Raw genomic sequence first — 27,934 nt, 5'->3', positions numbered from 1 at the left:
CACTCAGCTCCCTGCTCCCCCCTCTAGTCCCGCCGTAGGAACACTCAGCTCCCTGCTCCCCCCTCTAGTCCCGCCGTAGGAACACTCAGCTCCCTGCTCCCCCCTCTAGTCCCGCCGTAGGAACACTCAGCTCCCTGCTCCCCCCTCTAGTCCCGCCGTAGGAACACTCAGCTCCCTGCTCCCCCCTCTAGTCCCGCCGTAAGAACACTCAGCTCCCTGCTCCCCCCTCTAGTCCCGCCGTAGGAACACTCAGCTCCCTGCTCCCCCCTCTAGTCCCGCCGTAGGAACACTCAGCTCCCTGCTCCCCCCTCTAGTCCCGCCGTAGGAACACTCAGCTCCCTGCTCCCCCCTCTAGTCCCGCCGTAGGAACACTCAGCTCCCTGCTCCCCCCTCTAGTCCCGCCGTAGGAACACTCAGCTCCCTGCTCCCCCCTCTAGTCCCGCCGTAGGAACACTCAGCTCCCTGCTCCCCCCTCTAGTCCCGCCGTAGGAACACTCAGCTCCCTGCTCCCCCCTCTAGTCCCGCCGTAGGAACACTCAGCTCCCTGCTCCCCCCTCTAGTCCCGCCGTAGGAACACTCAGCTCCCTGCTCCCCCCTCTAGACCCGCCGTAGGAACACTCAGCTCCCTGCTCCCCCCTCTAGTCCCGCCGTAGGAACACTCAGCTCCCTGCTCCCCCCTCTAGTCCCGCCGTAGGAACACTCAGCTCCCTGCTCCCCCCTCTAGTCCCGCCGTAGGAACACTCAGCTCCCTGCTCCCCCCTCTAGTCCCGCCGTAGGAACACTCAGCTCCCTGCTCCCCCCTCTAGTCCCGCTGTAAGAACACTCAGCTCCCTGCTCCCCCCTCTAGTCCCGCCGTAGGAACACTCAGCTCCCTGCTCCCCCCTCTAGTCCCGCCATAGGAACACTCAGCTCCCTGCTCCCCCCTCTAGTCCCGCCGTAGGAACACTCAGCTCCCTGCTCCCCCCTCTAGTCCCGCCGTAGGAACAGTCAGCTCCCTGCTCCCCCCTCTAGTCCCGCCGTAGGAACACTCAGCTCCCTGCTCCCCCCTCTAGTCCCGCCGTAGGAACACTCAGCTCCCTGCTCCCCCCTCTAGTCCCGCCGTAGGAACACTCAGCTCCCTGCTCCCCCCTCTAGTCCCGCCGTAGGAACACTCAGCTCCCTGCTCCCCCCTCTAGTCCCGCCGTAGGAACAGTCAGCTCCCTGCTCCCCCCTCTAGTCCCGCCGTAGGAACACTCAGCTCCCTGCTCCCCCCTCTAGTCCCGCCGTAGGAACACTCAGCTCCCTGCTCCCCCCTCTAGTCCCGCCGTAGGAACACTCAGCTCCCTGCTCCCCCCTCTAGTCCCGCCGTAGGAACACTCAGCTCCCTGCTCCCCCCTCTAGTCCCGCCGTAGGAACACTCAGCTCCCTGCTCCCCCCTCTAGTCCCGCCGTAGGAACACTCAGCTCCCTGCTCCCCCCTCTAGTCCCGCCGTAGGAACACTCAGCTCCCTGCTCCCCTCTCTAGTCCCGCCGTAAGAACACTCCGCTCCCTGCTCCCCCCTCTAGTCCCGCCGTAGGAACACTCAGCTCCCTGCTCCCCCCTCTAGTCCCGCCGTAGGAACACTCAGCTCCCTGGCTCCTCCCTTCCGTCGCAGTAACACTCTGATCATGGCTCGCCCCTCTTGCTGCAGTAACACTCAGCGGATGGCTGCCCCCTCCCACCACGAGAACACTCAGAGATTGATTGCAGCATAGCGTGTCCTGGGGACCCACCCAGTTTGGCAATGTGGGTCCCCAGTCCACAAAACTGGATATAATACGCATTATAGTGCGTTTTAGCAATCACTGAATATCTCATAGTTTTGGGAAGACTGGTCCTGTGCTGTTTAAAGAAATATCTTCTTTTAAAAAGTTACAATATAAATCACCCATACTGAATAGGGAAAAATACTCCAGACAATTTGTTGCTTTTGAAAAACTTTATAAAATTTGAAAATAATACAGTATAAAGCCAATTCTGGGCAGGCTTCATTGACTGTATCATGAGAATAAGTGCCCTTTTTGCGCGGACTATCCCAACAGAACATTAGAAGAATCGGGCATAACTCTTACAACAGTACAGTAGAGGCTAACAGTGCTGCGAACATGCACTGGGTGAAGAAGAAATAGTGCACTTTTCCGAACAGTCTCTTTCAACCTCCTAATGATACTCTGTGGACCCCTTCATTCAAAGTAAAGCATTCATTACCTCTAATACCAAGATATAATGACACGGAGACTTGAATTTGGCAGAAAAATTGTTAGCTATTTATTGTACCCTAACCATTAGCAAACCTGTAAATTGAAAATGTATTTAACATGCCGATTCAGCCGGCATATGGTGGCAGAAAAAAGAACGGCTCTATTGAACTGACGCTAATCTTAAAAAACGTTAAAATTCAAACTATCCTAATTTAAATACAAACTATAAAATCGGTAATAGGTGCCCAACTCAACCCCCACAGTGACTACCCACCCTGATGGGTGCCTGCCGCTGCTCCCGGACGGGTGGTCGAGCGTCCTTAAAAGTCGATGGAGGTGAGTGCACCTAAACCACACCAAACTGTAAATCACTATAGCTAACCAGACAAACTACAACCTGCCGTTCTTTTCCGCCAACAAAATAGCCAACGATAAAACCAGCCAACAATTCAACGCCAAGGCACTCCGTGCCAGAACCTCTACCGACAGGGCGGGAGGGCGGGAAGGCAATTCAGCAGCAAGAGAGACCAAGCTGGCCTAGCATTCCCTATATATATTACCCCTCCTCTTTTTCCAAAGGCTGTACTTTCCTCACAGCTAGGTCCACCCCTCACAGGATGTTTAACTCTTTTCTTTCCTATGCAGTCATTTCTCTCTCCGAAGGAGCACAAGGAGTGGACTTATCACAACGATCAAAAGTCCGGGACAATGAGGTCATAAAACCAACGCTGCGGAACTATAGACCTCAGTATAGTTCACTTGGAGCAACAGTGTAGGAAAAAGGTCAACAACAGATTTTTACACTTACTAAAAAACCGGGCTGAAAAAAAAATTATAAATTAAAAAAACGAGGGTCGCCCAGGACCGATGCCTGTGAAGGTGGCATGTCTGAGTACATGCTACTGGACGATGTGCTAGGCTGAGGGGAGGGGCTGGGCTGTGTGGGTCCCGTCGGAAAATAAGACATCTGATGAGGAGAGTTTCCCGGTGCATACTGCATGGGATGGTGATGTGGAAAGGTGGATGGGGGAACATTTTGGAGATGGCGCCTGGCAGGTGGCCCTATCTCACACTCATCAACCAGTGTCCGGTCGATGGCGCGTGTGGTAGCATCAAGTACCAGGCGCTTGTGGATCCTCTTTTGATCCTCAGTCATCTGCCTCATCTCCGCCGCAATGAAATTGGCAAAGGTTTGTTCATAATCCGGGGACCTATTCAGAACCTCCTCAGCATGTGCAAAAAAATGCTGTGAGCTGGAGGCGGCAGAGGTGACTCTCCTGGATGTCCTCCGTCGTGTGGGAGGACGTGGCTGAGGTGCTGCAGATTCCTCAGACTCGACCACCTCTGCAGATTCCGGAGTCAACTGCTCCACCTCCAGCTCCTGGGTAAGATCCTGCAAAATAATTGAATAACAGCAAATTGATTCCAAGTCAAAATGTTGTGGGAACAATACAATACAAATATGTATGTACTTACCAGATCCAGACTCTCCTGGGCCTCCTCTTCCAGGAGGATTGGAGATTCTGGATCCAGGCTTCCCAGTGACCTTGTCCGCGGCTCCTGCTCCAACGTGAACTTGAAGAGGTCATAGTACCACAGCGTCGGCTTATAGACCTCATCTGTCCCGGCTCCGGATCGCTGTGACTCTTCCACCCTCTTGTGCTCCTTTATGAAGACTGTTCGGAAATTAGAAATCTTCTTCTTCACCCAACCAATGTCCGCAGAACTGTTTTGGCCTCTACTGTACTCGATCAACTGTTGAAATGCCCGATTCTTCTTGTTCCTGTTGGAATAGTCCGCGCTCTTCACTCTCCACAGGCACTCATTCTCATGATAAATTTCTATGAAGCCTGCCCAGAATTGACGATACTGCTCACTAGCCATTTCTGTGTAAAAATTAAAAACACAGTGTCTGGTAAACAAATATGCCCCCAGAAATGCAGTGGTTGAAAAACACATATCTGCCCCCACTTCCCCTGCACCTGTTAAAGCACATTATACACATTGCACTGGGCAGAGCAATACACATTGCACGAGGTACAGCACATTATACAGTACACATTGCAACGGGTGGTATTCATGTGACCGCCGGTCGGCTGACCGACAGTCACATGACCTCCTCCACCAGCCCGACGGCTCACTATCCCGATGGTTGGCATGCCGACCAACAGGGACTATTTCCACTCGTGGGTGTCCACGACACCCATAGAGTGGGAATAGAACCCGTGGCAACCGCAGGTCGCCACCGAGCCCGCAGCGTGGCGAGCGCGGCGAGCCCGCAAGGGGCTTGCTGCACTCGCCCCTCCCCGCCGGGATCCCGGCGTCGGTATGCTGCCGGGATCCCGGCGTCGGTAAGTTGACCGCCGGTCTCCTGACCGCCGGTCAGCAGTACTACACCCATTGCAACAGGTAGAGCACGTTATACACTTTGCGCCAGGTAAAGCACTTAGCAATTATTAGATTAAAAAAACAGGTCAATAAATAATTCTAAACACATTACTAAAACATATATTTTATATATGCAATGGGTTCATGGTGCTGCTATGATAGGAGCCAGAGACTGGATTTAGACATTACAAAAGTATTGCAGGGGGTGGGGGGTGAGAGGGTGACAATGCTGTTGGGCTGTTATCATACTGGAGGTATGCGTTCAGATTCCCAGCTGTGGGGATCTCGCCAGCTGTAATATAAACACAGGGCCGGCACCAGGCCTACTAGCACCCAGAGCGATGAAATTTGAAAGTGCGGCCCCCCCTTTTTTTTTCTGGAAAAGTGGGCGTGGCCTCGCAACTTTATATTATCAGATTATAGATATATTTTCACACCCCTCTATACACACACAATTAGCAGCCTTACACATAACGCTCACAGTAGTGTACTTTACACATAATGTCTCCAGTATAGTGTGCAATGCCAGTTACACATATGCTCCCAGTAGTGCCAAATACACATACACCCCCAGTAGTGCCAGATACACAGTATATGGCCGCAGCAGTGCCAGATACACAGCATATGCCCGCAGCAGTGCCAGATACACAGTATATGCTCCCAGCAGTGCCAGATACACGTGCCCCCAACAGAGCCAGATACACTCGCCCCCAGAGTGCCAGCTGCACTGAGTCTGCACCAGTGTCCATCCCGCGGCCCACCTCCTGGCTGAGTCCTATCAGTGGCTGTGTGTGCCGACGAGGGGGAGTGCTGTAAGCGGACTAAAGCAAAGCTAATCTGTGCGCGGTGTGTGACGCTGGTGCCGCACAGCGTGCAGAGTAGTTTAGCTTTGTCCCACCCACAGTACTCCCCCCTCATTGACACACACAGCCACTACTGCAGGACCTGGCTGCAGGCAGGCTCCAATATGGCGGCACTAGCATGCGCCACCCTTTAAGGCTGCCGCCCTGCGCGGCCACTCTATTGGAACATGCCTGGAGCCGGCCCTGCCACAGCACGCAGGGGGGGTTATGGGTTATGGTTAGGCACACTCGGGGGGGGGGGTTTGAGGGTTAGGCTACAGAGAGGGGGTTAGGCACTAAGGGGGGCGGGTTAGGTATAGTCTACAGAGTGGGAGGGTTAGGGGTACGGAAGGGAGGTTTGGGTACTCTCTGCACCCTTGTTGGCATTACTGCGTTGGAATGCCGGCATCGGCCTCCCAACAGATGATTTTTTGGACTTGGTACAGTCACTGGAATTCGAGAGAGAGATGGAGGAAGAGAGAGACAGGGAAAGACAGAGGTGTATATTTACTAAGCTCCCGATTTTTACCGCGTTGGTGTTTTTTCTTCAAAGTGTCATGTTGGTCATTTACTAAACACCAATCTCGGCAGTGATGAGGGCATTCAGTTTTTTTTTTTGTGGGCTGAGAAAAAAAATATGAATGAATACACCATCGGTTAAACACGCCTGTTATTATAGAACTCGGTCATTTACTAATCTCAATCACTGCCGACAATAGCCATACACTGCCGGGAAAAAGTACAAATCGTAAAAAAAAAGCAGTTTTCAAATAGACCAGCTTTTTTTTTTACCGTGTTCTGATAGGTATGCACGCAGGGCCGGTGCAAGGTGTCTGTGCACCCTAGTCATAAATGAAAAAGCCCACTAGGTGTTACATTTTGTGGTGACACCCAGGCAAGGTATAGTGTGTGTGTAGGGGGTGGGGGTGGACAATGGACAGATATATAGACTTCTATATATATATATATATATATATATATATAAATATATGCAAGATGTGTGTGTGTATGTATGTATATATATATATATATATATATATATATATATATACGCACACATTTTATATATATATATATATATATATATATAATGTAGAATAACGAGGCGGCACTCAGAGACTTGCAAAAAAAAATCAAACGTGTATTTTGTGATGTCAACGTTTCGGGGACCACCTCCCCTTCGTCAGGATAACTACAACAGTGTATAAATCAAACTTATATAGCAATGAACTTACCCCCCCTGCATGATTCCCCACGCTCGTTCTCCCCTGGCCACGCCACTCGGGCTTCCGTTCGGCGTCACCGCTCGCATCAGCGGCACCGGAAGTGACGTCGCGGCTCCCTCCTGTGTGGCCATGGAGACGCTGTAAACAAAACAAAAAATGTAAAAACACTCGTGTCTATTTGGAAGACTGCTACATCAAGTAAGTTGCAGATAAAAATGTACATAATCGTGCTACCAAAAACCAACAACATAGTTGTCAATACATAAAAACAACAACATTTTTATAAAATGACATTGTACAATTATACATGATGCTACCATTAATCATGAAAATACGTTATTCAGTGTAGCATATTGAATCAAATAGGCATAATCATATGCATATAAAATGTGTGCAAGTACCCTATCAAATGACCAGACAGGCTGCGCCTCATCACGAACAATCCAGGTGAGATGTCTATGGTCCATATAAACCTGAAAAACATTACACCACCTGGACTGCCTCTGTTTTTATACCCCTTTCGCGGCTACTCTACAACCATATCTAGAAATTGCCACAAGAGTAGTAGAACAGACCCTCTATGTCACAAAACATTCTCCCTGTTTATAAAAAATTGATGAGGCCTAGGCTATCATTCAGCCCACCCGGTTTAAGAGTATTGAGTCTATGTATCCACATAGACTCAAGTTGAAGGAGTTTTTTGCCCCTATTGCCCCCCCCGAGGAGACTCAGGGACATGATCTATAATGCGATGTTTAAATGTAGCCATACTGTGCCTATGTTCTACAAAATGTTTAGCTACAGGCTGTTCTCCATTACCAGATGCCAGTGCGTTCCTTATAGCGAGTCGGTGTTGGGCCATCCTCACCTTGAATTGACATTCGGTCTTTCCAATGTAATAGCGTCCGCATGGGCATATGATGGCATACACCACAAATTTAGAAGTGCATGTAAGGGGCCATCTGATGTTAAATTTTTCCCCAGAAAATGGGTGCGAGATGCTATCGCCAGGAGACATGTGAGTGCACGTAGTGCACCCAGTGCACTTAAAGCAGCCATTTCTCCGAGTCATGAAATGCCTGGGAGGGGGTGTCTTAAGACAGTGCCACCTTTCTTTTTTGACAAACGTGTGAGCGCCTTATCCACCCTAGGGGATATCTCCCAACGTGACCTATCCTCTGGCGGGAAAGGGTACGCCATCAGTAACTTTTTAGAAATTACTAGTTTCTTATCGGGGGAACCCACGCTTTTTCACACTTCATTCACTCATTTGATGGGGGAACAAAACACTGGCTGCTTTTTCTCCCCAAAAATAAAAACCCCTTTTATGTGGTACTTGGGTTCATGTCAGAAATGTGTAACACATTTTTTATTGCCGAGATCATGTAACGGATGTTCCTAGTGGATTGTGTATATGTCTCAACCTCGTCGACACTGGAGTCAGACTCCGTGTCGACATCTGTGTCTGCCCTCTGAGGTAACGGGCGTTTTTTTGAGCCCCTGATGGCCTTTGAGACGCCTGGGCAGGCGCGGGCTGAGAAGCCGGCTGTCCCACAGCTGTTACGTCATCCAGCCTTTTATGTAAGGAGTTGACATTGTCGGTTAATACCTTCCACCTATCCATCCACTCTGGTGTCCCATTTATCGGCCTCTGCTCCGCCTCCACGTAACCTTCCTCATCCAACATGTCGACACAGCCGTACCGACACACCGCACACACACAGGGAATGCTCTGACTGAGGACAGGACCCCACAAAGTCCTTTGGGGAGACAGAGAGAGAGTATGCCAGCACACACCAGAGCGCTATATAATGCAGGGATTAACACTATAACTGAGTGAATTTTCCCCCAATAGCTGCTTGTATACATATATTGCGCCTAAATTTAGTGCCCCCCCCTCTCTTTTTAACCCTTTGAGCCTGAAAACTACAGGGGAGAGCCTGGGGAGCTGTCTTCCAGCTGCACTGTGAAGAGAAAATGGCGCCAATGTGCTGAGGGAGATGGCCCCGCCCCTTTTCCGGCGGACTTCTCCCGCTTTTTCTGGAATTCTGGCAGGGGTAATTTATCACATATATAGCCTTCCTGACTATATATGGTGTAGATTTGCCAGCCAAGGTGTTTATATTGCCCTCAGGGCGCCCCCCCCCAGCGCCCTGCACCCATCAGTGACCGGAGTGTGAAGTGTGTATGAGGAGCAATGGCGCACAGCTGCAATGCTGTGCGCTACCTTGGTGAAGACAGAAGTCTTCTGCCGACGATTTTCCGGAACACTTCTTGCTTCTGGCTCTGTAAGGGGGCCGGCGGCGCGGCTCCGGGACCGAACGATCGAGGTCGGGTCCTGTGTTCGATCCCTCTGGAGCTAATGGTGTCCAGTAGCCTAAGAAGCCCAAACTACCACCTGTTAGGTAGGTTCGCTTCTTCTCCCCTTAGTCCCTCGCTGCAGTGAGTCTATTGCCAGCAGATCTCACTGTAAAATAAAAAACCTAAATATACTTTCTTTCTAGGAGCTCAGGAGAGCCCCTAGTGTGCATCCAGCTCAGCCGGGCACAAGAATCTAACTGAGGTCTGGAGGAGGGTCATAGTGGGAGGAGCCAGTGCACACCAGTTTGTCCTAAAGCTTTCTTTAGTTGTGCCCAGTCTCCTGCGGAGCCGCTATTCCCCATGGTCCTTACGGAGTCCCAGCATCCACTTAGGATATTGTTTGAAAAGTTCCTGCATTATTGAATACATCCTACACATTGGCCTTTCCTTTTTGTTTCTCCCTGTATACATTACATCGAGGATATATGAGATTCTCTTGAGAAAGAAATATTGTTCGAGGAAATCGTTTAAAGATACCTTGATAGGAATTTTTCCACATCGTTAAGAGTGAGTTGGGGTACGCTGTGTATGAGAAATCGCACACTCTAAAGAAACCTTGATGTACTTCATATCTTCTTGTCTCCTGTGAGTTTCGGGGTACGCACTGTATCAGACGAATTACTCTATACCTACCCTCACTGCGCACTTTAAGGGTGTATGGATACGGCAGTTCACTGCACAAAGATACCTTGATATATATATATCCACCCTTTATTGAGTGAGTGGGGTACGCTGGATCTAGACCCTTGCTTTCCCTTTTCTTCAGAGACTTTTTACAGTTTATTATTGTGAATTACTACACATTGGTTGTTTTTTTATTTTATGTTTCATATTTGGAATATTCAAACTGGATATTACCTCTGCGGTGGCCAACCTGTGGCTCTTGAGCCGCATGTGGCTCTTTCTCTATTCAAATGTGGCTCCCAACACTCTAAATCATGTGACCACAACAGATACAGAAACCGCTGCACTCCAGCCAGACACGCAGCAGCACCACAGGGGCTGAAAACTGAAGGAGCCAGATACTAGAGGTGAGACACCCACAAGCAAACAGAGGACACATTAGAGACTGCTGCAATAGCATGAGTTGATTGGGGGGGGGGGGGCTGTAGTGATACATGAGGGTGGGCTAGAGTGACACATGGCAGAGCTGGCTGGAGAGACACAGGAGGGTGCTGGCAGGAGTGACGCTGGAGGGTGGTGGAAGTAGTGACACATGGGAGAGCTGGCTGGAGTGACAGGAGGGTGTTGGCAGGAGTGACACATAGGAGATCTGGCTGGAGTGACATAGGAGGGTGGTAGCAGGAGTGACACATGGAAGAGCTGGCTGGAGGGACAGGAGGGTGTTGGCAGGAGTGACACGGGGAGCTGGCTGGAGTGACATAGGACGGTGCTAGCAGGAGTGACACATGGAAGAGCTGGCTGGAGTGACAGGAGAGTGTTGGCAGGAGTGACACATGGGAGAGCTGGCTGGAGTGACAGGAGAGTGTTGGCAGGAGTGACACATAGGAGATCTGGCTGGAGTGACATAGGAGGGTGGTAGCAGGAGTGACACATGGAAGAGCTGGCTGGAGGGACAGGAGGGTGGTGGCAGGAGTGACACGGGGAGCTGGCTGGAGTGACATAGGACGGTGCTAGCAGGAGTGACACATGGAAGAGCTGGCTGGAGTGACAGGAGAGTGTTGGCAGGAGTGACACATGGGAGAGCTGGCTGGAGTGACAGGAGAGTGTTGGCAGGAGTGACACATAGGAGATCTGGCTGGAGTGACATAGGAGGGTGGTAGCAGGAGTGACACATGGAAGAGCTGGCTGGAGGGACAGGAGGGTGGTGGCAGGAGTGACACGGGGAGCTGGCTGGAGTGACATAGGACGGTGCTAGCAGGAGTGACACATGGAAGAGCTGGCTGGAGTGACAGGAGAGTGTTGGCAGGAGTGACACATGGGAGAGCTGGCTGGAGTGACACAGCAGGGTCTTGGCAGCAGTGACACATGGGAGAGCTGGCTGGAGTGACATAGGAGGGTGGTAGCGGGAGTGACACATTGAAGAGATGGCTGGAGTGACAGGAGGCTGTTGGCAGGAGTGACACATGGGAGATCTGGCTGGAGTGACATAGGAAGGTGGTAGCAGGAGTGACACACGGAAGAGCTGGCTGGAGTGACAGGAAGGTGTTGGCAGGAGTGATACGGGGAGCTGGCTGGAGTGACATAGGACGGTGCTAGCAGGAGTGACACATGGAAGAGCTGGCTGGAGTGACAGGAGAGTGTTGGCAGGAGTGACACATGGGAGAGCTGGCTGGAGTGACAGGAGAGTGTTGGCAGGAGTGACACATAGGAGATCTGGCTGGAGTGACATAGGAGGGTGGTAGCAGGAGTGACACATGGAAGAGCTGGCTGGAGGGACAGGAGGGTGGTGGCAGGAGTGACACGGGGAGCTGGCTGGAGTGACATAGGACGGTGCTAGCAGGAGTGACACATGGAAGAGCTGGCTGGAGTGACAGGAGAGTGTTGGCAGGAGTGACACATGGGAGAGCTGGCTGGAGTGACACAGCAGGGTCTTGGCAGCAGTGACACATGGGAGAGCTGGCTGGAGTGACATAGGAGGGTGGTAGCGGGAGTGACACATTGAAGAGATGGCTGGAGTGACAGGAGGCTGTTGGCAGGAGTGACACATGGGAGATCTGGCTGGAGTGACATAGGAAGGTGGTAGCAGGAGTGACACATGGAAGAGCTGGCTGGAGGGACAGGAGGGTGTTGGCAGGAGTGACACGGGGAGCTGGCTGGAGTGACATAGGACGGTGCTAGCAGGAGTGACACATGGAAGAGCTGGCTGGAGTGACAGGAGAGTGTTGGCAGGAGTGACACATGGGAGAGCTGGCTGGAGTGACACAGCAGGGTCTTGGCAGCAGTGACACATGGGAGAGCTGGCTGGAGTGACATAGGAGGGTGGTAGCGGGAGTGACACATTGAAGAGATGGCTGGAGTGACAGGAGGCTGTTGGCAGGAGTGACACATGGGAGATCTGGCTGGAGTGACATAGGAAGGTGGTAGCAGGAGTGACACACGGAAGAGCTGGCTGGAGTGACAGGAAGGTGTTGGCAGGAGTGATACGGGGAGCTGGCTGGAGTGACATAGGACGGTGCTAGCTGGAGTTACACATGGAAGAGCTGGCTGGAGTGACACAGCAGGGTCTTGGCAGTAGTGACACATGGGAGAGCTGGCTGGAGTGACACAGCAGGGTCTTGGCAGTAGTGACACATGGGAGAGCTGGCTGGAGTGACATGAGGGAGCTGGTTGGAGTGACATAGGAGGGCGCTAGCAGGAGTGACACATGGGGGAGCTGTAGTTTATTATGTGAAAGTGGCTTTTTCAATGGATTTGGCTTTAAAAAATTTATTTTATGTCCTGGCTTTTTCAATGTATTTTATACCAGGGGTGTGGTCTAGCAGGCACAAGGCCACATTCCATTTTTGCATGCGCGCCGTCGGCTCTTTGACGTACCAAACAAGATTTTTTGGCTCTTTGTCACTGACTGGTTGGCCACCCCTGTTTCTCTATCGTCCTAGTGGATGCTGGGGTTCCTGAAAGGACCATGGGGAATAGCGGCTCCGCAGGAGACAGGGCACAAAAAGTAAAGCTTTAGGATCAGGTGGTGTGTACTGGCTCCTCCCCCTATGACCCTCCTCCAAGCCTCAGTTAGATTTTTGTGCCCGGCCGAGAAGGGTGCAATCTAGGTGGCTCTCCTAAAGAGCTGCTTAGAAAAGTTTAGCTTAGGTTTTTTAGTTTACAGTGAGTCCTGCTGGCAACAGGATCACTGCAACGAGGGACTTAGGGGAGAAGAAGTGAACTCACCTGCGTGCAGGATGGATTGGCTTCTTTGGCTACTGGACATTAGCTCCAGAGGGACGATCACAGGTACAGCCTGGATGGTCACCGGAGCCTCGCCGCCGGCCCCCTTGCAGATGCTGAAAAGAGAAGAAGGTCCAGAATCGGCGGCAGAAGACTCCTCAGTCTTCTTAAGGTAGCGCACAGCACTGCAGCTGTGCGCCATTGCTCTCAGCACACTTCACACGGCAGTCACTGAGGGTGCAGGGCGCTGGGAGGGGGGCGCCCTGGGAGGCAATGTAAACCTATTTTTTGGCAAAAAATACCTCACATATAGCCTCCGGGGGCTATATGGAGATATTTAACCCCTGCCAGAATCCATTGAAGAGCGGGAGACGAGCCCGCCGAAAAAGGGGCGGGGCCTATCTCCTCAGCACACAGCGCCATTTTCCCTCACAGAAAGGCTGGAGGGAAGGCTCCCAGGCTCTCCCCTGCACTGCACTACAGAAACAGGGTTAAAACAGAGAGGGGGGGCACTAATTTGGCGTTAGAAATATATAAAAAGATGCTATAAGGGAAAACACTTATATAAGGTTGTCCCTATATAATTATAGCGTTTTTTGGTGTGTGCTGGCAAACTCTCCCTCTGTCTCTCCAAAGGGCTAGTGGGTCCTGTCCTCTATCAGAGCATTCCCTGTGTGTGTGCTGTGTGTCGGTACGTGTGTGTCGACATGTATGAGGACGATGTTGGTGAGGAGGCGGAGCAATTGCCTGTAATGGTGATGTCACTCTCTAGGGAGTCGACACCGGAATGGATGGCTTATTTAGGGAATTACGTGATAATGTCAACACGCTGCAAGGTCGGTTGACGACATGAGACGGCCGACAAACAATTAGTACCGGTCCAGACGTCTCAAAAACACCGTCAGGGGTTTTAAAACGCCCGTTTACCTTAGTCGGTCGACACAGACACAGACACGGACACTGAATCCAGTGTCGACGGTGAATAAACAAACGTATTCCTTATTAGGGCCACACGTTAAGGGCAATGAAGGAGGTGTTACATATTTCTGATACTACAAGTACCACAAAAGAGGGTATTATGTGGGATGTGAAAAAACTACCGTAGTTTTTCCTGAATCAGATAAATTAAATGAAGTGTGTGATGATGCGTGGGTTCCCCCCGATAGAAAATTATTGGCGGTATACCCTTTCCCGCCAGAAGTTAGGGCGCGTTGGGAAACACCCCTTAGGGTGGATAAGGCGCTCACACGCTTATCAAAACAAGTGGCGGTACCGTCTATAGATAGGGCCGTCCTCAAGGAGCCAGCTGACAGGAGGCTGGAAAATATCATATAAAAGTATATACACACATACTGGTGTTATACTGCGACCAGCGATCGCCTCAGCCTGGATGTGCAGAGCTGGGGTGGCTTGGTCGGATTCCCTGACTAAAAATGCATTTCTATATATGCGAGATGCACAGAGGGATATTTGCACTCTGGCATCAAGAGTAAGTGCGATGTCCATATCTGCCAGAAGATGTTTATGGACACGACAGTGGTCAGGTGATGCAGATTCCAAACGGCACAAAGGTGTATTGCCGTATAAAGGAAGAGGAGTTATTTGGGGTCGGTCCATCGGACCTGGTGGCCACGGCAACTGCTGGAAAATCCACCGTTTTTACCCTAAGTCACATCTCTGCAGAAAAAGACACCGTCTTTTCAGCCTCAGTCCTTTCGTCCCTATAAGAGTCATATCTGCCCAGGGATAGAGGAAAGGGAAGAAGACTGCAGCAGGCAGCCCATTCCCAGGAACAGAAGCCTTCCACCGCTTCTGCCAAGCTCTCAGCATGACGCTGGGACCGTACAGGACCCCTGGATCCTACAAGTAGTATCCCAGGGGTACAGATTGGAATGTCGAAACGTTTCCCCCTCGCAGGCTCCTGAAGTCTGCTTTACCAAGGTATCCCTCCGACAAGGAGGCAGTATGGGAAAAAATTCACAAGCTGTATTCCCAGCAGGTGATAATCAAATTACCCCTCCTACAACAAGGAAAGGGGTATTATTCCACACTATATTGTGGTACTGAAGCCAGAAGGCTAGGTGAGACCTATTCTAAATCTAAAAAAATTTGAACACTTACAAAGGTTCAAATCAAGATGGAGTCACTCAGAGCAGTGATAACGAACCAGGAAGAAGGGGACTATATAGTGTCCCGGGACATCAGGGATGCTTACCTCCATGTCCCAAATTTGCCCTTCTCACCAAGGGTACCTCAGGTTCGTGGTATAGAACTGTCACTGTCAGTTTCAGACGCTGCCGTTTGGATTGTCCACGGCACCCCGGGTCTTTACCAAGGTAATGGCCGAAATGATGATTCTTCTTCGAAAAAAAGGCGTCTTAATTACCCCTTACTTGGACGATCTCCTGATAAGGGCAAAGTCCAGGGAACAGTTGGAGGTCGGAGTAGCACTATCTCGGATACTGCTACAACAGCACGGATGGATTCTAAATATTCCAAAATCGCAGCTGATCCTGACGACACGTCTGCTGTGCCTAGGGATGATTCTGGACACAGTCCAGAAAAAGGTGTTTCTCCCGGATGAGAAAGCCAGGGAGTTATCCGAGCTAGTCAAGAACCTCCTAAAACCAGGAAAAGTGTCAGTGCATCATTGCACAAGGGTCCTGGTAAAAATGGTGGCTTCCTACGAAGAAATTCCATTCGGCAGATTTCACGCAAGAACTTTTCAGTGGGATCTGCTGGACAAATGGTCCGGATCGCATCTTCAGATGCATCAGCGGATAACCCTATATCCAAGGACAAGGGTGTCTCTCCTGTGGTGGTTACAGAGTGCTCATCTTCTAGAGGGCCGCAGATTCGGCATTCAGGATTGGATGCTGGTGACCACGGAGGCCAGCCCGAGAGGCTGGGGAGCAGTCACACAAGGAAAAAATTTCCAGGGAGTGTGATCAAGTCTGGAGACTTTTCTCCACATAAATATACTGGAGCTAAGGGTAAATTTATAATGCTCTAAGCTTAGCAAGACCTCTGCTTCAAGGTCAGCCGGTATTGATCCAGTGGGAAAAACATCACGGCAGTCGCCCACGTAAACAGACAGGGCGGCACAAGAAGCAGGAGGGCAATGGCAAAAACTGCAAGGACTTTTCGCTGGGCGGAAAATCATGTGATAGCACTGTCAGCAGTGTTTCATTCCGGGAGTGGAAACTGGGAAGCAGACTTCCTCAGCAGGCACGACCTCCACCCGGGAGAGTGGAAACTTCATCGGGAAGTTTTTCCACATGATGGTGAACCGTTGGGAAATACCAAAGGTGGACATGATGGCGTCCCGTCTGAACAAAAAACGGGACAGGTATTGCGCCAGGTCAAGAGACCCTCAGGCAATAGCTGTGGACGTTCTGGTAACACCGTGGGTGTACCAGTCGGTGTATGTGTTCCCTCCTCTGCTTCTCATACCTAAGGTACTGAGAATTATAAGACGTAGAGGAGTAAGAACTATACTCATGGCTCCGGATTGGCCAAGAAGGACTTGGTACCCGGAACTTCAAGAGATGCTCACAGAGGACTTATGGCCTCTGCCGCTAAGAAGGGACTTGCTTCAGCAAGTACCATGTCTGTTCCAAGACTTACCGCAGCTGCGTTTGACGGCATGGCGGTGGAACGCCAGATCCTAAGGGAAAAAGGCATTCCGGAAGAGGTCATTCCTACCCTGGTCAAAGCCAGGAAGGAGGTGACCGCACAACATTATCACCACATGTGGCGAAAATATGTTGCGTGGTGTGAGGCCAGGAAGGCCCCACGAAGAAATTTCAACTCGGTCGATTCCTGCATTTCCTGCAAACAGGAGTGTCTATGGGCCTCAAATTGGGGCCCATTAAGGTTCAAATTTCGGCCCTGTCGATTTTCTTCCAGAAAGAATTGGCTTCAGTTCCTGAAGTCCAGAAGTTTGTCAAGGGAGTATTGCATATACAACCCCCTTTTGTGCCTCCAGTGGCACTGTGGGATCTCAACGTAGTTCTGGGATTCCTCAAATCACATTGGTTTAAAACCAGTCAAATCTGTGGATTTGAAGCATCTCACATGAAAAGTGAACATGCTCTTGGCCCTGGCCTGGGCCAGGCGAGTGTCAAATTGGTGGGTTTTTTCTCAAAAAAGCCCATATCTGTTTGTCCATTCGGACAGGGCAGAGCTGCGGACTCGTCCCCAGTTCTCTCCCTAAGGTGGTGTCAGTGTTTCACCTGAACCAGCTTATTGTGGTGCCTTGCGCCTACTAGGGACTTGGAGGACTCCAAGTTGCTGGATGTTGTCAGGGCCCTGAAAGTATAGGTTCCAGGACGGCTGGAGTCAGGAAAACTGACTTGCTGTTATCCTGTATGCACCCAACAAACTGGGTGCTCTTGCTTCTAAGCAGACTATTGCTAGTTGGATGTGTAATACAATTCAGCTTGCACATTCTGTGGCAGGCCTGCCACAGCCAAAATATGTAAATGCCCATTCCACAAGGAAGGTGGGCTCATCTTGGGCGGCTGCCCGAGGGGTCTCGGCTTTACAACTTTGCCGAGCGGCTATTTAGTCAGGGGCAAACACGTTTGTAAAATCCTACAAATTTGATACCCTGGCTAAGGAGGACCTGGAGTTCTCTCATTCGGTGCTGCAGAGTCATCCGCACTCTCCCGCCCGTTTGGGAGCTTTGGTATAATCCCCATGGTCCTTTCAGGAACCCCAGCATCCACTAGGACGATAGAGAAAATAAGAATTTACTTACCGATAATTCTATTTCTCTGAGTCCGTAGTGGATGCTGGGCGCCCATCCCAAGTGCGGATTATCTGCATTACTTGTACACAGGGGCGGAACTGTGGGAGGCAGTGGAGTCGGCTGCCGCCGGGCTCCTGACCACAAGGGGGCGCATCTCCTCCACTGTCTCCCGCAGCCTGAGAACTGCGCTGCTATTGTGGACGGAGGAGCAGTCACTGACACGGAAGCTGCCTCCTGTAGGGAGAGATGGCACTGGCTGCAGCTAGGGGGAGCTCCAGAGCACAGCTCCTCTTCTAGCCAGCCGAGGGAAGCTCTCTGCTCCGTCAGCCTGATGATGAAAGCCAAAGGTAGACACTGTGTGGGGGGTAGGGGAGAGGTGTATTTGGGGGGAAGCACTGTGTTTTGTGTGTGCTTGTTTTTAAGTGAGGTGTGTGTGTGTTTTTAATGAAAGTTGTGCATTCAAGTAAAAGGCATGTGTGTGAGTGATGTGTGTGTGTGTGTAAGTGAGAGACATGTGTATGTAAGTGAGAGGCATGTATGTGTGTGTAAGTGGGAGGCATGTGTATGTAAGAGAGACTTGTGTGTGTAAGTGAAAGAGACGTGTGTGTGTGTGTGTGTTTAAGTGAATGAGGCGTTTGTGTTTTTTTTATATATATATCTAGTGTTCACGCTAGGTGTCTGCACCTTTTTTTAGACAGATGAATCCCACCCTGCCCGTTTTTGTGCGCCCTACCAACCCGCCGTTTTCTGCCTGCCGTACCCCGCCACGCCGCCAGACCCAGCCGTGCGCCGCCGGACCCGGTAAGCACATGAGAGTCCCCCTGGGCTAAATTAACCTTGTAAGTATTTTGCAGCTGTAAACTTCAATCTCAGTGCTCTCTACCTGGTGCAGTGTGCCTCAGTGCTCTCTACCTGGTGCAGTGTGCCTCAGTGCTCTCTACCTGGTGCAGTGTGTCTCAGTGCTCTCTACCTGGTGCAGTGTGCCTCAGTGCTCTCTACCTGGTGCAGTGTGCCTCAGTGCTCTCTACCTGGTGCAGTGTGCCTCAGTGCTCTCTACCTGGTGCAGTGTGTCTCAGTGCTCTCTACCTGGTGCAGTGTGCCTCAGTGCTCTCTACCTGGTGCAGTGTGCCTCAGTGCTCTCTACCTGGTGCAGTGTGCCTCAGTGCTCTCTACCTGGTGCAGTGTGCCTCAGTGCTCTCTACCTGGTGCAGTGTGCCTCAGTGCTCTCTACCTGGTGCAGTGTGCCTCAGTGCTCTCTACCTGGTGCAGTGTGTCTCAGTGCTCTCTACCTGGTGCAGTGTGCCTCAGTGCTCTCTACCTGGTGCAGTGTGCCTCAGTGCTCTCTACCTGGTGCAGTGTGCCTCAGTGCTCTCTACCTGGTGCAGTGTGTCTCAGTGCTCTCTACCTGGTGCAGTGTGCCTCAGTGCTCTCTACCTGGTGCAGTGTGCCTCAGTGCTCTCTACCTGGTGCAGTGTGCCTCAGTGCTCTCTACCTGGTGCAGTGTGCCTCAGTGCTCTCTACCTGGTGCAGTGTGCCTCAGTGCTCTCTACCTGGTGCAGTGTGTCTCAGTGCTCTCTACCTGGTGCAGTGTGCCTCAGTGCTCTCTACCTGGTGCAGTGTGCCTCAGTGCTCTCTACCTGGTGCAGTGTGCCTCAGTGCTCTCTACCTGGTGCAGTGTGCCTCAGTGCCCTCTACCTGGTGCAGTGTGCCTCAGTGCTCTCTACCTGGTGCAGTGTGCCTCAGTGCTCTCTACCTGGTGCAGTGTGCCTCAGTGCTCTCTACCTGGCGCAATGTGTATAACGTGCTCTATCTGTCGCAGTGTGTAGGAGGTTCTATCTGGTGCAATGTGTATTAGGTGCACTACCGTGTGGTGTAATGTGAATTGCCACTATTATGAAACAACGCCGCTAGATTTTTGGAGCGCGCCTTCGGCGCGGACTGTCCATGTTTTGGCCCATAGGTATGGGAGCACCAAGCATTATAGTATGTACCTAAGTTTGCCCATCCCTCCCCGTGATCAGCACCCTGCCGTAAAAAAAATCCTACAGTGAACACTAATTATATCGGCACACCACTGCGCCAAAGCATCTCCATCGAGACCTGCTGGCGGGTGAGGGAGCACTGTAGGTGTACTATAATGGTATGCTGGTGTCTGTTTTATTGTAATAACTGACTTGGTGTGCATCCACTTTGTATGTGTATCTATATTACTACTGGGAAAGGTACCTGAGCACGCTGCTACTGTTCACCCTTAGTGCCGGATAGCTACATATGGTATGTGTGTGTATGTGTATATGTAGGGGGGCACCAACATTTATCATGCCTCCGGGCGACTGGGACGAACTTACGCCACTGCTTGTACATAGTTACAAAAATCGGGTTATTATTGTTGTGAGCCATCTTTTCAGAGGCTCCGCTGTTATCATACTGTTAACTGGGTTCAGATCACAGGTTGTACAGTGTGATTGGTGTGGCTGGTATGAGTCTTACCCGGGATTCAAAATCCTTCCTTATTGTGTACGCTCGTCCGGGCACAGTATCCTAACTGAGGCTTGGAGGAGGGTCATAGGGGGAGGAGCCAGTGCACACCACCTGATCCTAAAGCTTTACTTTTTGTGCCCTGTCTCCTGCGGAGCCGCTATTCCCCATGGTCCTTTCAGGAACCCCAGCATCCACTACGGACTCCGAGAAATAGAATTATCGGTAAGTAAATTCTTATTATTACCTATTTGGAGGATCCAGCCAGAGACATCTGATCCTGCACATTGAACCAGGAACGTATCCCCCTTTTTTATTTTTCTCTTTTTGCGCTGTATGTACTAGGAAGGTTTATACTTTTTTGCATTCGATTATAGTCTTTAAATGTGGTGACATTTATATTTAAACCTTCAGGTACTCTAGCTGCATTGCGCTATTTGATACACTTTCCCACTTTTCCTTACCTATGTTTGCCAAACAATTTACTAAAGATAAAGTGGAAAAGCAAAAAGGCAAATTATGTTGTTTTTTATGGAGCCAAAAAAATGTCAACAAAAAAAAAGGTACACATGTTTGACAAAGCCCACACTTAATGACAAACACACCACTCTACAAAGTGACCACAAAACACAAGTTAGAGTTTACATCTGCATTAAAATAGAAAACACTAAATTACTATATGAATACACTCACCATTGTGAAAGGGTGTGAATCTAGCTCAAACAATAATTTTTATAATTAAAAAAAAAATGTAAACACAATACTACTGTAAGGGGCAAGAGAACACTCTAAAGTTACGCAATTTGTAAAGAGGAGATTGGAACCTTTTAATCTTGCAAGCCATGTGCTTGCTGCTGTGGACCAGTACTAGGATTAGTGGATAATTTTTGTGTTCTGTTTTTTGCGTGCAAAAACAGTGTGTAAGTTTAATTTTGTTTGTGTTTTGGTTTCTCACCAGACAGCTGAGGGTATTGTGGTTCCGGGGATTGTGGACTCTCCAAAATGTGTTCTGGTGGCTGAGGCAACACAGTTGAGATACGACGTTGGGGTGGGCTTAATGCTGGTGTTGGTGCCACATCAGGACGACGTCTCTTGGTAGGCCTGCTCGTGTGGCTGCCAGACCCCTGTGAAGGACGTCTTTGTGGACTGGGATGCGATGTAGAAGTTCCTATGGGTTAATTAAAACATTAGATTGTTTGGTCATTTTGTTCTGGGCACATTCAGTGCAGACAATTTTTGCTTACCTGTATCGCCAGCATCCACAGCTCTTGCCAGTGTGGCTTGTGTCCTGGAAGTGGTGGCTTGCTTTCGTACTGTAAAAATGTGAAGTTTGTGTTTATTCCCATTATTGACATTGTTTCATTTTGTAAGCAGGAACATTTTATGATATGTCCATATGATTACTACTATGAGTAAACTTTAAAAGCAATAACTCGAAAAAAATGGGTTGCTTCATTGTTTGTGTCTAGTCTAATGAGGTAACATTTCCAAAGACAAAAATATAGTCCAAGGTGTTTAGTTTTCCATGGCCAACAGCTCAATATACAACCAGGGGTAAATTTACTAAAATGGGAGTTCTATTTCAGACAGGATGTTGCCCATAGCAACCAATCAGATCCTACATCTCTTTTATCTAGCACCTTCTAGAAGATAATACCTGGAATCTGATTGGTTGCTATGGGCAACATCCCATCTTAAATAGAACTCTCATCTTAGTAAATTAACCCCCAGGTTTTTTTGTTTTTTTTGTACCTTTAAAACCAAAAAAAAAACAAAAAACCTTTCAAATGAATAGGCCAAAAAAATTTAAGGCAAAGTGGTTATAAAAGGAAAAGACAATACTTAGCCTGCTAGACTAACAACATATTGTCCACAAAGGCCGCAAAATAACAATACATTATCCAAATAAAACACCAACCTACAAAAAAAATAAAACCTCACAACACGTGACTCACACATAACTAATGAACCTTTAAAAATGAAAACATATAGGGAAGAACTCACATCTTACAAAATGTTAAAAAAACACAAAATAAAAGCTGAAGTTCCATAAAATCCAAACACTTCACTATACAAAGACAAGATCCTAAAATAAAATACACAAATAGCAAAGCTCTTTTAAACATATAACTATATTACAAATAAAATATAATTAATCAAATACTAATAAGGCACAAACACATATGCAAATATAAAACACAATTAAACAAAAATACTCACCATCCTGCCTAGGACGATCCGAATCCCGGACATTAGTGGCACCAAAAACTTAATGCGGAATAAGGGTCCGCACAGGCTCCTCCCACTCCCGATAAGACGCTATAAAGGGATGGCCACCCCCTGTTTGCCTGGCTGACTTAGCCTCCTTTGCCATCTTTGCCTTGACACGGCGCTTGATGTCATAGAATCTCTTCCGACACGTGTCCTCGGTCCTCTTCACCACACCCTCACTGTTTACTGCCGCTACTACCTTCCCCCACAGAACAGTTTTCCTGCGTGAAGGAACCTTGGCCGCATCACGCCCAAACAGCTGGCGATGGTGGCGCATCAACTCCCGCACCAAAGCCATATTTTCCGCATAGCTAAATTTAACATTTCTGCCCGTCTTGGTAGTGGTCACTCTCACTGGAGGCCACAGCAGCAACCTCACCCTCCTCCTCCACCTCACTAACCTCCTCCACCTCACTCACTTCCTCCCCCTCACTCACCTCCTCCACCTCACTCACCTCCTCCCTCTCACTCACCTCTGACTGGGACATAATAATGACAAACAACAAATAACACTGAGTAAAAAAACAAACCACAAAACACACTCCTCCACTACCACCACACACACACACACACACACACACACACACACACACACACACACACACACACACACACACACACACACACACACACACACACACACACACTCACAAACAAACAATGACAAGAGACTGTAAATAAAAAACAAACACTAAAAATGAAACAAAATTTAAAGCAACTACACAACAAGTATCACAAGACTACTTACACACACAATACAGCACTCAGCAATCGCCAAAAATCACCAAAACCTACCAACAAATCACCAACCCTAAATCCACAACTTCCTCTCACTTCTCCACTAGCTAAACCCACGAAGTGCGGCTGGTTGGGGCGTTTTTATACTAATGAGCACAGACACTCCTCCATCACAAACACAACCAATCACGGACGAGTGACGAAAACGGAAGTCAGAAATTAACGCGGCCGGGAAGGGACAAAAAGTCTGCCGTGTAAAATAGAATTACGAATCCGTAAAATAACACAAATATACGGCCGCAAATACAGTAATCGGCCGCGTTCACACTGAAGAAAATACGAATAACATCGACATCGGAAATTACGAAAACACAAAATACAAAAGCATAATAAATTAGTCGTTAAAAAAAAGTTGCAAATTAACACTCCCGATGTCATTCGTATTTAATCTTCAACCTAATCTGAAAATTATACATTTTAGTAAATATACCCCTAAGTGTGTCCTGAGACTGGCCCAGCGTTCCAAGCCTGGATTCCACCTGCGCTGTCTGCGGGCAGCGCGCTGCATATCATGGCCTCAAGTCTCTTCTCTGTGATCCCGGCAGCGCTGTCATGGCAGCTTTACAGTTAATCTCATTTGTTTTAAAGAATGGCGTCTCCTGCCCTCCGCAGCCTCTGCCGCCATTACTACTAATTACCACATGTATATACAAACAGACTTTCCCTCCAGATTCAAACATGGGCGCAGCCATATTTGTTCCCATCACATGTTATTCTACAGCCTATCAGCTGCACTCTGGACTCTGCCTAATTACCCAGCCAATACTTGCTTATCAGCTGGTATAAATATCCTGCTCCAGGGCTGGATGATCGTCAGTGCTTTGGTTGTCTAACCTGTACACATGTCACTCCTGCTTGTGGATTCTACAGCTTGTTTTTCCAGGTATTCCAGCTCCTGTGATTCAGCTCCACTAAGAGACCTGCACCTGTTTCCATCCTGCGGTGCAGCCTGACTTCTGCAGTGTTCCAGCATTGCTCCCGGTTACCTGCTGCGATCGGACACCGGCTTCCTGCTGACAGCGTTGGTCCTGCTTCGCCTCCAGCGGTGTCCTGGTATCACTTCCAGCTTCTATTCCCTGCAGCATCGCTCTCTATGCTACATAGTGAATTCATCACTGGCTACCAGCTCTCTACAGTGCTCCTGTGTCACTATCAGCCTTCAAGTGGTGTTCTACATTATCTCATGTATCATTCTACATTACCAGCGGTATTCCAAAATCGCTCTGCATCTGTGACCACACAACATCGAACCACAGTCTCCATCGATACTCACCATCGGACCAGTGGCATAAGTTCGTCCCAGTTGCCCGGAGGCAAGATAAATATTGGTATTTCCTATATCAAGATAAATGTGTGTGTGTGTGTGTGTGTGTGTGTGTGTGAAAAAAATGTATATACTGTATTTATATATTTAATTGTCTTTTATTTTCTCTGACGTCCTAGTGGATGCTGGGAACTCCGTAAGGACCATGGGGAATAGCGGCTCCGCAGGAGACTGGGCACAAAAGTAAAGCTTTAGGACTACCTGGTGTGCACTGGCTCCTCCCCCTATGACCCTCCTCCAAGCCTCAGTTAGATCTCTGTGCCCGAACGAGAAGGGTGCACACTAGGTGGCTCTCCTGAGCTTCTTAGTGAAAGTTTTAGTTTAGGTTTTTTATTTTCAGTGAGACCTGCTGGCAACAGGCTCACTGCATCGAGGGACTAAGGGGAGAAGAAGCGAACTCACCTGCTTGCAGAGTGGATTGGGCTTCTTAGGCTACTGGACACCATTAGCTCCAGAGGGACCGAACACAGGCCCAGCCTCGGAGCTCGGTCCCAGAGCCGCGCCGCCGGCCCCCTTACAGAGCCAGAAGCAAGAAGAGGTCCGGAAAAATCGGCGGCAGAAGACATCAGTCTTCAACAAGGTAGCGCACAGCACTGCAGCTGTGCGCCATTGTTACTCAGGCACACTTCACACTTCGGTCACTGAGGGTGCAGGGCGCTAGGGGGGGGCGCCCTGAGCAGCAATGTAAACACCTTGGCTGGCAAAAATACACCACATATAACCCCCAGGGCTATATGGATGTATTTTAACCCCTGCCAGAACTCACCAAAAAGCGGGAGAAAAGGCCGCCGAGAAGGGGGCGGAGCCTATCTCCTCAGCACACGGGCGCCATTTTCCATCACAGCTCCGCTGGAAGGATGTCTCCCTGACTCTCCCCTGCAGTCCTGCACTACAGAAAAGGGTAAAAAAAGAGAGGGGGGCACTAATTTGGCGCAGTTTCTAATAATAACAGCAGCTATAAGGGAAAAGCACATTTTATAGTGGTATTCCTGTATATATATATAGCGCTCTGGTGTGTGCTGGCATACTCTCCCTCTGTCTCCCCAAAGGGCTTTGTGTGGTCCTGTCCTCTATCAGAGCATTCCCTGTGTGTGTGCTGTGTGTCGGTACGATTGTGTCGACATGTATGAGGAGGAAAATGGTGTGGAGGCGGAGCAATAGCCTGTAATGGAGATGTCACCCCCTAGGGAGTCGACACCTGAATGGCTGAGCTTATGGAAGGAATTACGTGACAGTGTCAGCTCTTTACACTGTCCAGGTGTCTCAAAAGCCATCAGGGGCTCTAAAACGCCCGTTACCTCAGATGGCAGATACAGACGCCGACACGGATACTGACTCCAGTGTCGACGATAGAGAGACGAATGTGACTTCCAGTAGGGCCACACGTTACATGATTGAGGCTATGGAAAATGTTTTACATATTTCTGATAATACCAGTACCACTAAAAAGGGTATTATGTTGGGTGAGAAAAAACTGCCTGTAGTTTTTCCTGCATCTGAGGAATTAAATGAAGTGTGTGATGATGCGTGGGTTTCCCCCGATAAAAACTGTTAATTCCTAAAAAGTTATTAGCATCATACCCCTTCCCGCCAGAGGATAGGGCACGTTGGGAAACACCCCCTAGGGTGGATAAAGCGCTCACACACTTGTCTAAACAGGTGGCACTACCGTCCCCGGATACGGCCGCCCTTAAGGAACCTGCTGACAGAAAGCAGGAAAATATCCTAAAATGTATATACACTCACACGGGTGTGATACTACGACCAGCAATCGCCTCAGCCTGGATGTGCAGTGCGGGCCTGGCGTGGTCGGATTCCCTGACTGAAAATATTGATACCCTAGATAGGGACAGTATATTACTGACTATAGAGCATTTAAAAGATGCATTTCTATATATGCGTGATGCACAGAGGGATATTTGCCGACTGGCATCAAGAGTAAGTGCGCTGTCCATATCCGCCAGAAGAGGGTTATGGACGCGGCAGTGGTCAGGTGATGCTGATTACAAAAAGGAGTTATTTGGGGTAGGTCTAACAGACCTGGTGGCCACGGCAACGGCTGGGAAATCCACATTTTTACCCCAGGTAGCCTCTCAACATAAGTCCTTTCGGCCCCATAAGGGCAAGCGGGCAAAAGGCTCCTCATTTCTGCCCCGTGGCAGAGGGAGAGGAAAAAGGCTGCAGCAAACAGCCAATTCCCAGGAACAGAAGCCCTCTCCCGTTTCTGCCAAGTCCTCAGCATGACGCTGGGGCTTTACAAGCGGACTCAGGCACGGTGGGGGCCCGTCTCAAAGATTTCAGCGTGCAGTGGGCTCACTCACTCACTCACTCACAGGTGGACCCCTGGATCCTTCAGGTGGTATCTCAGGGGTACAAATTGGAATTCGAGACGTCTCCCCTTCGCCGTTTCCTAAAGTCTGCTTTACCGACGTCTCCCTCCGACAGGGAGGCGGTATTGGAAGCCATTCACAAGCTGTATTCCCAGCAGGTGATAATCAAGGTACCCCTCCTACAACAGGGAAAGGGGTATTATTCCACGCTATTGGTGGTACCGAAGCCGGACGGCTCGGTGAGACCTATTTAAAATCTAAAATCCTTGAACACTTACATACAGAGGTTCAAATTCAAGATGGAGTCACTGCAAACCTGGAAGAAGGGGATTATATGGTGTCTCTGGACATCAAGGATGCTTACCTACATGTCCCAATTTACCCTTCACACCAAGGGTACCTCAGCTTTGTGGTACAGAACTGTCACTATCAGTTTCAGACGCTGCCGTTTGGTTTGTCCACGGCACCCCGGGTCTTTACCAAAGTAATGGCCGAAATGATGATACTCCTTCGAAGGAAGGGAGTTTTAGTTATCCCTTACTTGGACGATCTCCTGATAAGGGCAAGATCCAGGGAACAGTTGGTAGTCGGGGTAGCACTATCTCAAGTAGTGCTGCGGCAGCACGGTTGGATTCTCATTATTCCAAAATCGCAGCTGATCCCGACGACACGTCTTCTATTCCTAGGGATGATCCTGGACACAGTCCAGAAAAAGGGGTTTCTCCCGGAGGAGAAAGCCAGGGAGTTATCCGAACTAGTCAGAAACCTCCTAAAACCAGGCCAAGTGTCAGTGCATCAGTGCACAAGGGTCCTGGGAAAAATGGTAGCTTCCTACGAAGCAATTCCATTCGGCAGATTCCACGCAAGAACTTTCCAGTGGGACCTGCTGGACAAATGGTCCGGATCGCATCTTCAGATGCATCAGCGGATAACCCTGTCACCAAAGACAAGGGTGTCTCTCCTGTGGTGGTTGCAGAGTGCTCATCTTCTAGAGGGCCGCAGATTCGGAATTCAGGCCTGGGTCCTGGTGACCACGGATGCCAGCCTGCGAGGCGGGAAAGCAATCACACAGGGAAGAAATTTCCAGGGCTTGTGGTC

At 49.6% G+C, this 27,934-nt stretch overlaps 2 protein-coding genes across 2 annotated transcripts in view; one reads left to right on the top strand and one right to left on the bottom strand.

Annotated features, from left to right (window-relative positions):
* Positions 1-2,202: 2,202 nt before the first annotated feature.
* The window catches only part of LOC135031103 (uncharacterized), a 29,085-nt gene continuing 3,353 nt past the window's right edge, over positions 2,203-27,934 (bottom strand). The window contains exons 2-3 of the mRNA XM_063953986.1: positions 3,696-4,105; positions 2,203-3,612 (exon numbers count right to left, since the gene is read on the bottom strand). Coding sequence (XP_063810056.1) covers positions 3,052-3,612; positions 3,696-4,105 — 971 coding nt within the window. The 3' untranslated portion in view covers positions 2,203-3,051. The remainder of the gene's footprint in view (positions 3,613-3,695; positions 4,106-27,934) is intronic.
* The window catches only part of AGPAT3 (1-acylglycerol-3-phosphate O-acyltransferase 3), a 262,014-nt gene continuing 252,043 nt past the window's right edge, over positions 17,964-27,934 (top strand). The window contains exons 1-2 of the mRNA XM_063956906.1: positions 17,964-17,982; positions 18,330-18,436. The gene's annotated coding sequence lies outside the window, so the exon portion shown is untranslated. The remainder of the gene's footprint in view (positions 17,983-18,329; positions 18,437-27,934) is intronic.

This window comes from Pseudophryne corroboree, chromosome 2, assembly GCF_028390025.1.
Source record: "Pseudophryne corroboree isolate aPseCor3 chromosome 2, aPseCor3.hap2, whole genome shotgun sequence".
Classification (NCBI taxonomy): domain Eukaryota; kingdom Metazoa; phylum Chordata; class Amphibia; order Anura; family Myobatrachidae; genus Pseudophryne; species Pseudophryne corroboree.
Note: the sequence above shows the minus strand (reverse complement) of the source record. Positions and strands in the feature narration are given on the sequence as shown.